Here is a 13,629-nt window from a genome sequence, read left to right as displayed (position 1 = left end):
TACACCCTGTCATTCCCACTTGGCATGGGAATTTTCTTCTGTGCTAATGAATCAGTAACTTCTCTTCAGAGGATTTCTACTCAAAGGTCTTTAGGTTCATGGAAACTGTTGCTTCGCTTGACAGAGCAGACCCAATAAAGGCTTCAACAGTATTCCCTAGTCAAGCAGGACTATGGTTCAGAGCTAACAGTGGTCCACATCTGCCACTGTGGTCATTTAGGGTGATATATACTCATCCCATTTTACTCTCTTTCCTTTACCTTTTTCACCTTCATTTGCTTTGTTTCCACATCTTTGTTTGGGCACCTGGATTTTGAGACATTGTTTACTTTTCTCTAACAGTGACCAAACATGTCCTTGGTTTGCCTGAGGACTTTCCCATTTTAGCCTCAGGTAAACATGAAATTTTCAGGGAACCCACTCAGTCCTAGGCAAAACTCAGATGGTTGGTTACTTTATAAGGTACAATGGAGACCACCTCGGGTTGGTCAGTTTTGGTCAATCCCTTTAGAGCCAAAAGAAAATCTGTAAGTAAGTTATAAAGATCAGGGTGTATGCAAGAGAGCTTCAAATCCAGTTCCTTCTGCTTATTACCAAACTCTCCAAATTCCCATGACTTTGCCCCCCAAATACAGCCATCCTGATGATCAGGCTGGTAGAGTATTTTGGAAATGGCAGTTCTTAGAAAGAGTGCCCACTGTGGGTTTAAAGAATGCTAATAATCAAGTAGTTACTAACTTCTGAAAATCAGTCATCAGAACCCAGCTTATTAGGAAAAGCTGAAATATTAAAAGAAATAACTGTACGTTTCCTTGTTGTACAACATAAGGACTTTCTGACTTGGAAAATTTTATCAGCTGACTTTTATTTGGGATTATACCAGGCTCGCACAGCAAATTCCCAGACCTAAGAGGGTGCTCTTGTGAGGCCAGCCAGGCTTCCACCCCATTCTGTTTGCTCACTGGTTGCCCCCTCCTTCCATGAGTGAGCCAAGAGGATGGCAGAACCTCAAAGTTCTCCCCATCACATATTTTGCATTTTGGGGATTGTCCAAAGGGACCAGAGGGTAGTAACTGGAAAGAGATTACCAGTTCAGTGTTTCATTGGCAACAGGAGTGACTGGAACCTTTGGAGTTTTGTGTGAGTAAAGAGTGGGAATGTGTGATTTGTAGAAAATCAAAACAGGGGCTATTGAAAATATAATAATCCAATTTGCGTATAAATAGGCACTGGATAGATCAACTGTGAGATTTTCTTAAGGTTTCCTGAAGGAAAAAAATGCAGTGTCTTCACTGTGTGACATCTGCCCCTTTTATTTCCCTTAGGGTGGGAACCAATTATCCTTCATAAAATTTTGTGTGTGGGGGTCTATGAGCTTGTTTCAGTAGGAAAGAAGAGGACATCATCTCTTAGCCAATTCTGGAGGTAGAAGAACTCTAAGTACAAGAAGTAATGACAGCTGGAAATAACAGAGGTGAATGGGTTAAATTTCTTAGGCCTTTGGGAGGCCATTGAGGCCCCCCACCCAGGAAGGAAACATAGAATGGGAGAGGCCATGAGACGCCAGATAGCGAGCACTGGGCGGCAGAATCACCAGGACAACATCATTGCAGTCCTCCTTTGAACCTGAGAATGATTTAAAGATGCATTTTGAGAGACTCTAGAGAATATTACTTTGGTGACATACAATATGAAAACATTGACCTTTTAAAAAAAAATCTCAATATAAAATTTCCCAGCTAATGTATTAATACATCTTTTTAAAAAGTCTTTCCCACAAGTATTCTTCTCCAGTGTTTCCTGCTTTTCTATTTTGAATTTTATCTATTTAAAATAATAAAATAGGTTCTCCCAATATCAGAACTTTAAAAAGAGCACTGAATCTATCTTATCACAATAGAACCATTAAATATCTAACAGTTAATTTAAAATAAATTAATTAGCCTATTCATAAGCAAGAATAAGTGGAAAAGTTAGAGGAGAAAATACATTTTACTCCACAATGACAGGAATTATATGAAACAAGACTTTTATTAGATATTTTGGGAGTGTTTGTTCTTTATAATGTATAGGAATTAAAATTTTCCATAATTTTTTCCATGATGCTATACATTATTCCAAAATAAATGGCAACCCTTAAAACCTTTAAGAATAGAAAAGGACGCCCAAGGATATAGAGAAGTAGATAGCCAAAGCAAAGATTTTCCGGGGCTGTGCCCCTGTAATTCTTTCAGTTCACTATCATTTTCAATGTAGGGTACAAATTTGATGCATGATTTATCTATGCATCACCTCTGTTTATTTACAGATAGGTTTATTCTCTCAAGATATTCCAAACCACAGGAGATAGTTATATTGTTCTGTAGCCTTTCTTTGTCTTTATTTTTGCTTCTAGGTTTAATGAAATATTAAAGAAGTAAATATTAAGAGACATGCTTAAGTGTAGACTGAATTTTCTTTTATACTGCCTTCTCTCTCCAGAGACAGATTCTACTTCAAATAAATGACGTATTTCCTTGTATTAAAATTTGTTTTCCTATGGTTGACTCTCTGGGTACTAGATTAGGTAATAGAAAAATTCAAATTAAAAAGTGTGTGTGTATGTATATATATTATATATATATATGTATGTGTGCACATGTGTATGTGTGTAAATACATACACATATCTTTTATTTTTTCAAAAGCTATGTGTAAGTCATAGAATCTTTATTATATTCTTAGCACAGTTAATACAAGTACCTATATTCCATACTATTATTTCATATCAAATTTAGAATTTCTAAAGTTTTACTTTTCTTGGTACCTTCTAATTCTATGCCCATTGCCACAAAGATTGTTTCCTTAAATTGAATTATTTTGTTACTATTATATTTAGTGTAGCATTTGTACATAGAGATTGCCACTCTGTCTCATAAATATTATTAAACTTTACTGCTCTCTTTTTATTTTTATAGGTATATATTTTTCAATCCAGTTATGTTATAAAGTTATTATAGACAAAGATATGCTTTGTGGATTTCCCACAGACCTATATGGCACTTTAGTTTTAGCTTCTAGCTACACTGCAGTGAAGTTTTCATCATCTTGAGTCTGTGCTAGCTTTGAATATGGGAAGTTAGCTTTGAATTGGAAATTATGGGAGGGGGGGCAGTCGCTTTATGATGAATCCAGGTTTTAACATTGCATTGTTAATTTAGAGACCAAGGACACCTTATATCTCAGATTAACAAAATGTTAGGTAGATTCTTGGTTCTCCCTTAAAAATTCAGAAATAAGGAATGTAGCTACCTGCTATTCCTGGTAAGTTAGCATCTCCTTATGAGTTGCTTATGCACCTATAGAATGAAAGGTCTGTAATGTCATTCCAGCAGTTACAGCGTAGCGTGCATTCTCCTAAGGGGCTGTCTACACCTTATCCAGTTCTTTAGGAAAGTGATTTCAGATCGGAGATAAAACAACTCTTCACCCTGTAGCGGTAACCAGCAGAGCATGTGGAATTTGGGGAAGAGTTTGGGGAGCTGGAATCATATTCTGGAGATGCTCTCCAAGTGGACACGTTTTGTACACCTTCAGCTCTTTCTACCCCCTTCCCCCTATTGCAGTCTCTCAATATTAAATGAGGAAAGGGTCTGAGTCTGCTGCCGTAGCGTGGGGAGTGTTCCAGCACCCATAGGTCCAAATCACACTCTATTCACCCACATCCTTCCAGGCAGTCATTTGGAAGCTTTGAGGAGACTATCTCTTCTCCATTCTCTAATGGCCCAACCTTGGGGACAGCTGTATGCAGATGGCATGCAAATACTCTTGACCTTTACTGACATTATCGATATTCCCAAACTATGCCCTTATAGTAGGAAGGAGGCTGTTGCAAATACACTCCTCATCCTGTAAATTCACTTGCCATCACTAGCTAAAGGAAAAGGGGAAAGAAAGAAAAGGCAATGGTAAACTGACGTTCCGAAACCGAAAGATAACCTGTCTCATCATACAGCCCTTACTGGTCTTCTGAGTCTTTTGGAATCATAAGGAAAAAAAAAAACTGTTCCACTGAATACTTTTAACACAGGGTCAGCTAGTAATGAACATCACCAGATCCCTGTGACTCTTAATGAACATATTTTGAAATAATGTGCATGATCATAATGATCCATAAAAATACTCCTTAGAATAACACACATATATTGTCCTGTGAGCAGTCTTTAAACTCTGACATACCAAAGGAGTAAGAGGCAGTACTGTGTCTGTAAGTGAGCCTAATCTTTGTGGGCAGTTAGTACCAACAGTAATTTAGTGGGATTTCATCAAACATAAGAGGGCAGACTGGATAGAACCAAAAGAAAGTCATATCACATTCTTAAAACAGATAATGATTGCCTCTTATTTAGAAACAAACATCCAAACTAAATCCTTCAATAATGCTATCAAGGGTTGTGGGGTAAGAGTGGGACATGAGGGAAGAGAGGGAAATCAACATGCTCAGAAACTCAAAATTCTGAGACATTCTTGGAAAAAAATCATTCCAGAAAACATAGAGAAAGCAAAACTATTATCCCCCGCCCATAGCACTAATCAACGTCCTCAATGACTACATATATTACTGTGCATAAAACCTAAAGGTCTGATGTCTTGACTCCAGCTAAAGACAGTTCAAGGAAGAATCTGTTTCTGTTTAACTTTTTTGACCATTCTTTTGAGTCACATTTTGTGAGAATGTTCGTGGATGGTAGAATCTCAGGGTTTTGGTAAGGGAAGCTCAGGCTGTGATGACACCCTGTGGGTACATCAGGTAGGTCCCCAGGCAGGGCCTAAGGGGTCTGGGAAAGTAAGACCTTTTCAAGGTGGAGCAATTCTCATGTTCTTATGAGCCCCTGAATAATGCCCATTTTAAATAGTGATGCCTTAGATCCCGGAGTTGGCAACCTATGGCCTGTGGGCCAAATTTGGCCATAGCCTGTGTTTATAAGTAGTTTTTGTTGGAGTATAGCCACACCCATTTGCTTACTATTGTTTATGGCTTCTTTTATGCCAAAAGGGCAGAATTAAGTAGTTGTGACAGAGACTGTCTGGTCCTCAAAGTCTTAGGTATTTACCGTCTGGCTTTTTAGAGAAAAATGTTTGCCAGTCCCTACCCTACCTGACATGATTTATTCTTTGATTTAAGCATGGTGGAGTTGCAAAAAACATTTTTTTTTAGTTTCACACAAAAGCCATAATTGAAGAAAATAAAAGATATTTTTAAAAGCCAAATTCAGTTTGTCATTACATCAGAAGCCAAGAAATAAATAAAAGAAGCACAGCACACTGATCATTCTCCTGATCATGTGATTCAGTGCGTCTCATACAGCAGAATAGACAGGCCGTTGATATTACGCTTGGACAATGATTTCCAAAGTTTTGCATGGGAAACATGACAAAGGACACCTTAATAAGTGGCCAAGAAGCACCTAAGCAGCCCATTTATTAAACACCTTCAGTAGCTCTTAAAGACACAGGAGAACAAGGATATCCATCGTTTCCATTTTCATCTCCTTAAATATTTAGCTTTTTCTTGCATTAATGCACACTGAAAAGGTGCACATTTACATTTTTGACTGAGGGTAAAATGCAATAAGGAGATTTAATCAAAGCAACTTAAGGGTCTAATTAATGCAATCAGCGTTAGGTCGTGCAAATATTGTCATTGAATGCCATCGTGTAAAGCTGGTGATAGTGATTTGGGCGGCTGGAAGATTTGCCCCTCTGTTACCAGGATAAAACCAGGAGGGGAGAGACAGAAACTGAATGCCAAGTACAGAGTTGGAGTCTCCTTTCCATGTTCAGCTTTTCTTATGAGTCATTTAATAACCCCATCAAAACTATCCTGGTTGGGTAAAATTCTTAATGCACTACATACTGTCAAAGCCCCAAAAGTCTCGTTTCTGGACAATGCTGTGTCAGAATAATATTAAAACGGGTAGTGGAGTTGCATTATGTCTGACTTGCCAGTAGAAAGGAGTGATAAGAGGTAAATTATTCTTTTATAACATTAAGGACACCAAAAAGTACAGTAATTTGTTAAACACAATCCTGGTAGCCTAAAAGAGAGAATTCATAAACACAGGGGAACGCTATTTTTTACTTCTCAATGGCATTATGCTCATTATTTCACTTCTTGAGTGTTTCTAGGACATCGGCCACCATAGTAGTATAGTCACGCTCAACTATAGTTTTTTTCGATCTCATTCAATAATATGACTGTATACTTTACATAGTACTGAAAATTTAAACCGGCCAATTGACTTAGGACTTAAATTGTATGGGGGCCAAGAAAATGTTTTACCCAAAATGTAATCTCCACACAGTAGTCTAGCACTGTAAGCCTACTTATCTAATAGGCTGTGTCACAGGCAACAACACCATCTTGACATTGATAAGGAATCTTGGTGGATTTTACAGTATCTGAGATCTTTTTCATGTATGTGAAACATGTCTGCACTTAGAGTGTGATGGTTTTTTATTAGTTTTTTATGTTTATGTTTTTTTTTTTTTTTCGAAAAGCCATGCATGTGATGTAATTGCTTTGGACTTGGAACAACTTTCTATTGCCACCAAATTGTGTGTGTGTGTGTGTGTGTGTGTGTGTGTGTGTTCATTGTAAGGTCAGCTCCTTGGCGTATATCTTAAATCAGTGGTCCCCAACCTTTTTGGCGCCAGGGACCAGTTTCGTGGAAGACAATTTTTCCATGGAGCGGGGGTGGGGCGGGGGGAGGGGGATGGTTGGGTGGTTCAGGTGGTAATGCGGGCGATGGGGAGCGGCAGATGAAGCTTCGCTCGCTAGCCCGCCACTCACCTCCTGCGGTGCGGACCGGTTCCTAACGGGCCTCGGACCGGTAACAGTGTGAGGCCCGGGTGGGGTGGGGTGGGGGACCCCTGTCTTAAATGTAGCATGTCTGAGGCTTATGTTAAAACTTCCTATTATATGAAAAATATCTCCCAAACTTTGAAATTTGTATTTCTGAAACATTGGAGATGCAAATATTTAAATATCCTTAACTGTAAACCATGCTTAATACTGATAATTCTACCTAAATCTAACCGAACATCACGTGTTTCCAAAATTTCTCTGGCATGATGGATAAAAGATTATTGAATTTTAAATAAATAACTAATTGTTTTCTAGAGGTGAATGAACTTGGAAATTGGCACTCAGTAAATGTCCTACAAATATACAACAGTACTCTTTGATCGCATATCCCATTCCTTCACACGATGGCTTCAGTGCTCAGTCCCACTCACCATTGTAGTTTCTGCTATTGACCCAAAGCTGTTGATAAATATGTTGCAGGTAACATTTACAGGAGGCCCTGCAAGTTGAACAATAAATAGAAAATTTGACAGGTTGTGTTCATGGCATAATCAAGTCACGTTTTTCTCTTGCCGGTGGCGTTGTAGCACTTACCATGGTGGTTTCTGTGACTGATCCAAAACTGTTGATAAAAATATTGCAAGTAACGTTTACTGGAGGACCTGCAGAACGCAATAAGAACGTTGCAATAGACATTGAAGCAAAAATACAGCTCCATCAACATCTGTGCAAATGACTAGAGATGTAAACAAAATTAAAATGATGGTGAGATTGCAAAAAAAAAAAAAAAAGTTTTACCCAGAGAGCTTAACAGTGATAGCATTCCCACTAGCATTTCCAATAACGACAGTTATGCAGTAACTTACCCTGAAGAGTTTTGGATTTGGAAAATATAAGCTGAAGACTATTAAACGGAATTCATTGTCAGTAGTTGCTATCAAAATTGCCTTTTGGGTGGGTGGCTTTCTTTGACCTTAGGCTCATCAACATTGTAGATGTCAACGGTAGGTGCCCATGGTGATGAAATAGCCCACGTTTATGAGTTCAAATGGAGCTGTGTTTTGAACTGTGGATGGGTCAGGAATATCCACCTCCTTTCATGCGATACCCTTTAAATCAGTGGATCTAGTTTGATTCTCTTGATACCTCTGAATTTACCCTATTCCTTCTTTATATACTGTGACCCCCCCCAATGAAAAATGATGCACAGAAATACAAAATCAAAGAAAATTAGCTCATTATTAAGAACCAAACACAGCAGTGTCACTTAATGTCCAGATTGTCGCCTCAGTAGATATACTGTAAAGAAAGATTTATTAATCCTAAATGTGCTATAAACAAAGAGCCTACTTTTTCCTCCAGAGACGGAGGGACTAACTCTCTTTCCTCTTGCCCTTTGTCTCTCATCCAAGCACTAACCAGGCCTGACTCTGCTTAGCTTCAGAGATCAGGTATAATCAGGCGTGTTCGAGGGGTATGGCCACAGACTCTTTGCCCTTTGACAACAGATAAATCACTTCCTGATGACTTCCGGTTTCATGTTATGCTGAGCAATATGTTTATTGCCCTCATGTAGTTTCCCCATAATGCTTTCTGAGATAAGAAATGGCTCATACTGCCATGAACTCACTGCTTTCCCCTGTGGAAATTTGTCTCTTTTCACTTGACAAAGGCTCAGCAACCTGGTGCAAGGTACACCCCAGTTGGCTCAGTACCCAACAAGCCAGTAGGATCTGAACGAGGAGGAGTTTGACTTGAGGCCTCCCTCAAAGGCTGGTAGTAAAACACAGCTGTGGCCACACTTGAGCGCCATGTTTTTACTTGTACAAGTCCACGTTGAGTTCTCAAAATGAGGAAAGGAAAAGGACTCAACAGCTAATGTACTCCCCCAGGCAAGGAGTTTTGGTAAAAGAAGGAGCAAGGAGTTTGGGTAGAAGAGATGTATTGAGCTGTTTTTCTTTTTAACATAACTAACTTTTCTGTTTTTTTTTTTTTTTTTTTTTTTTTTTTATGCGTTACGCGGGCCTCTCACTGTTGTGGCCTCTCCCGTTGCGGAGGACAGGCTCCGGACGCGCAGGCTCAGCGGCCATGGCTCACGGGCCCAGCCGCTCCGCGGCATGTGGGATCTTCCCAGACCGGGGCACGAACCCGTGTCCCCTGCATCGGCAGGCGGACTCTCAACCACTGCGCCACCAGGGAAGCCCAACTTTTCTGTTTTTAATGAAAAAACAATGTGTTTATTTTTTAAGAAGTGTTTGCAGGCGTGGAATCATAGGCACCACCATATTACCAAAGCATTTTCAGCCTGCATCTTTGAAATATTCCATCTTTTAGTTCATCCCTCTGTTATTCAGCATCTGCCAACTTGACTTCCTCTCCATGGTCACTTCCTACTCTACTTGATTTTGTTTTTCTGTTTCGGTTACTCAAAACAAACAAAACAAAGCAAAACGAAAACCAAAAAGAGTCTCTTTCTTGGCCATAGAATTTTATTCTATAACAAATATATTCTTCTGCTAATAAGAAATACATTAGACAAGGTAGAGGCACGTCATGAGAAATTATGTATCTTTGCTTTTTTTTCCTCTGTTCACAAGAAAATATTTCCTTTTAGATGGTCCAATTTAGGATGGAAAACTTTCATGAATTTTTATATGCAAGGTAGAAAATGAATGATGTGGGAAAAGAAACAGGAAAGAGAGAAATGTCATCTTAACAGGAAGAATTTGAAAATCCAAATGTAGTTTGTCTCGTACTGTACATTATCTGATTGTCTGGACTCCCCACCTGGCTTGAAACCAATTAGAAGGCTGGGTCCTACCATCATATATCTGTTTCTAACGTTCCCAGTAAATGACAGTGTGAGCATATTGCTAGAATTCAAAATATTTTTTAAGCCACCACATATTGACACACTGTACTATAAGCACATTAAAAAAATTACCTAGTTTAATCCTCACAAAAGAGGAATTGTTTTACTGCTCCAATAAATATTTTCAGATGAGGAAACTGGGAGTTAGAGAGGTTAAGTGACTTGCTTAAAGTCATGCCACAGTAATTAGAGAAGCTGAGACTCAATGTCTCATCGTTCTGATTCCAAAAACCTGAACTTTAAACCCCTTTGCTGCGCTGGATTCATTGCATAATATCCTCTGACCTGCCAACCATGGTATTTCCCATTGGTTTGTACATTTCTGGGATAATTTAATCCTTCACATCTGATCACTTCAATCTTGGGCATTGCCTTAAGGTTCATTTGCATTTGGGTATAAAACCTTGGGAAGAAAAAAAATAACTTGTTTTGGATAAGGGATTAGCACATGCGTGTAATAAGAGCCCACATATATTAAAACCTCGCTGCATGCCAATGAGTGCCTTATTTCATTCTTCAGCAATTACATGCTTCCATGTCCCCCATTCTACGGATGAGGAAGCTGAGGCATAAAGGAAATTCATTAATTTTCCAAAGGCCACAGAGTTTGTAAGAGGCAGAAACTGCCTAACTTTAGGGACACCTTTTTAAACTACAGGGATAAAATGCCTGAGGCCAATAGACTCATTCTAAGGATAGAAGTTACCTAAATATGGGAATATGCCTGCAAATTTTTCGGGTTGAATGATAGAATCATTTTTCACTTTTAAGAGTTATCCTGACATGTGCCAGCACAACCTTTCCTCTGTTTTAGCCCAGTAATCTGCTAAGGTGTTCTAATTAACAAGAACACATTCTTAGATGTGATCCCCAGCGAATGAATGTGTTCTATAAACTGCAGAAAGAGTTAACACTAGTTAACCTCATCTAATTGGTTTATCAGCAAAGATATTCCAAAGTGAATTGGATGAGACTTTGACTGGGAAGAAGAATTATGTAGACATCTAATCTCTCATATCCCTATCCTCCCCTCCCTCCCTTCCTTCCTTGTCTCCTCTCTCCCGTCTACCCTCTCTCCCTCCCTCTTTTCCTTTCTTTCTCACTCTCTTCCTTTATTTTTTGCCTTATTCTTATGAGAAAGAACAACCTTGCCATAACTCAAGTATAAATGGAAGTAAAAAATATATTTAGAATACTTCATAGGGATTTGGAAAGATGGCTCCCCTCCCTGACCCCCAGCACAAGGTATAACAAGCCTCATCCCATACTGATCCTCTTTGTTGCTAAATATCTCTCTCAGGCTGTCTTCTTTGGAGTAAGGCATTTGTTTTGGTAACCCAAGTAAAATTAGTTATGCTACTTGAGAGGGATAATAGAGTTATTGATTATTGCTCGTTAACATCTTCAGTTTTGGGTCAATTGATCAAATTCGCTGTAAGAGGGAATAGGATCACTGTGAATAGTGCATCCTAACTATTGTGTCCCCTGCTACTCACACCAGAGTTGGAAGATCAGCAGAATCAGCACCACCTGGGACCTTGTTGGTCCCAGAAACTCAGGCCCCATTCAAGTCCTGCTGAAGTGGTCTTCACTTTAACAAAGGGGATTTGTTCCTGCAGATCAATTTTTTCTCCCTTTCAAGATCAAAATCATTTCTTTGTTTCGTTCAGTCTTTCATGAGTGTTCCTTGAAATGTCAACTCTAGTCCATTAATAAAACTTCTTAGGTCAAACCCAAAGTTGTGCAACCGTCACCATTATCTATTTGTAAAACTTTTCCATCACTTCAAACAGAAACTTTGTAACCGTTAAGCAATAGTGCCCCATACTTCTCTCTGTCCAGCCCCCCGGCAACTTTTAATCTACTCTGTGTCTCTATAAATTTGTCTATTCAAGATATTTCATATAAGTAGAATCATACAATATTTGTCCTTTGTGTCTGGCTTCTTTCACTTAACATAATGATTTCAGGGTTCATCCATGTTGTAGCATGTATCAGAACTTCTTTTCTTATGGCTCAGTAATAATCCATTGTATGTATATACTACATTAAAAAAATTTTTCTGTTGGTGGACACTTGGGCTGTTTTCAACTTTTGGCTATTGTCAGTAATGCTGCAATGAATTGTTTGAGTTTCTGCTTTCAATTCTTTTGAGTATATATCTAGGAGTGAAATTGCTGGGTCATATGGTAATTCTATGTTTAACTTTTTAAGGAACTGCCATGCTGTTTTCCACATTGGCTACACCATTTTACATTGCCACAAGTAATGTATAAGACTTCTAATTTTTCCACATCTTAACCAGTGCTTACTTTCCATTTTTTGATAATTGGTATCCTAGTAGGTGTGAAGTGGCTTTGAATTTCATTTCCCTAACGACTGATGACATTGAGCATCATTTCATGTGATTATTTGCTATCTTCTTTGGAGAAAAGTCTATTTTTGTATTGGGTGGGTTGTCTTTCTGTTGCTGAATTGCAGGAGTTCTTTATATATTCTGGATATTAAACCCTTATCAAACATGTAATTTGTAAGTATTTTCTCGCATTCTGTAGATTGTCTCTACTCTTTCCTTGTAATGTCATTTGATACCCAAAAGTTTTTAGTTTTGATGAAGTCCAACTTACCTATTTTTTCTTTTGTTGCTCATGCTTTGGTGTCATCAAAAACAAACAGACATTCAGTTGCCAAATCCATGGTCATAAAAATTGACTCCTGTTTTCTTTTAAGAGATTTATGGCTTGAGGCCCTATATTTAAGCCGTTGATTTATCTTGAAATAATTTTTGTATATGATGTGAGATAGAGGTCCAATTTCATTCTTTTGCATGCAGAAATCCAGGTGTCCCAGCCCCATTTGTTGACAACTGGTATTTCCCTCACTGAATGAACTTGCTACCCCTTGTCAAAATCAATTGGCTATAGATGTATGGACTCTCAGTTCTATTCCATTGGATAGAACTGATGTTTATGCTGATGTAAGTACCACACTGTTTTGATCACTGTAGCTTTGCCGTAATTTTTGAAATCAGGAATTGTGAACCCTTCTACTTTGTTCTTCTCTTTCAAGATTGTTTTGGCTATTCAGGGCCTCTTGCAATTTCATATGAGTTTGAGGATTGGCTTTTTCAATTCTTAAAAAAAAAAAGGCTGTTGGAATTTTTATAGGAGTCATATTGAATTATAGATTGCTTTGCATAGTATTTACACCTTGTCAATATTAAGTATTTCTTCCCATGAACATGGTGTGTCTTTGCATTTTTTAAAGTCTTCTTTAATTTATTTCAGCCATGTTTTGTGATTTGCTTTGTACAGATCTTTCACTCCTTGGTTTAATTTATTCCTACGTATTTTATTCTTTTAGATGCTATTGTAAATCGAATTGTTTTCTTCACTTCCTTTTCAGATTGTTTATTGCAGTTGTATCAATACACAACTGATTGTTGTGTGTTGATCTTGTATGCTGCAGTTTTACTGAATTCATTTATTAGCTCTAGCAGTTTTCTTTTGGATTATTTGGGGTTTTAAATGTATAGGACCGTGTCCTCTGCAAACAGAGATAGTTTTACTTCTTCCTTTCAAATTTAAATGCCTTTTATTTCCTTTCCTTATCTAATTGCTCTGGAAAAAACTGCCAATAAAGTGCTGAATAGCAGTGGTGGAAGCAGGCATCCTTGTCTTGTTCCTGATCTTAGGGAGAAAGCTTTGTCTTTCACCATTTAGTATGCCTCTTGTAGAAGGCATATAGTTGAGTTACGTTGTTAGCTGGGAATTTTTCATAAATGCTCTTTGTTGTGTAGAAGAAATTCTCTTCTATTCCTAGTTTTCTGAGTGGTTTTCCTTTTTTACTGTTAAAAGTTGTTGGACTTTGTCAGCTGCCTCTTCAGCATCAAATGAGATGATAACATGTTT

At 38.2% G+C, this 13,629-nt stretch overlaps 1 protein-coding gene across 3 annotated transcripts in view; it reads right to left on the bottom strand.

The window, feature by feature from the left end:
• Positions 1 to 13,629, bottom strand: part of GLRA2 (glycine receptor alpha 2) — a 195,797-nt gene that overhangs the window by 145,623 nt on the left and 36,545 nt on the right. For 2 of the 3 annotated variants that reach the window (XM_065900364.1, XM_065900366.1), the window contains exon 3: positions 7,441 to 7,508. In XM_065900364.1, coding sequence (XP_065756436.1) covers positions 7,441 to 7,508 — 68 coding nt within the window. Of the gene's footprint in view, positions 1 to 7,277; positions 7,346 to 7,440; positions 7,509 to 13,629 lie in introns of all 3 variants that reach the window. The other variant, XM_065900365.1, reaches the window with a different exon arrangement.

The sequence above is a fragment of the Phocoena phocoena genome, chromosome X (genome assembly GCF_963924675.1).
Source record: "Phocoena phocoena chromosome X, mPhoPho1.1, whole genome shotgun sequence".
NCBI classification, from domain to species: domain Eukaryota; kingdom Metazoa; phylum Chordata; class Mammalia; order Artiodactyla; family Phocoenidae; genus Phocoena; species Phocoena phocoena.
This window is presented reverse-complemented; position numbering and strand designations above follow the sequence as displayed.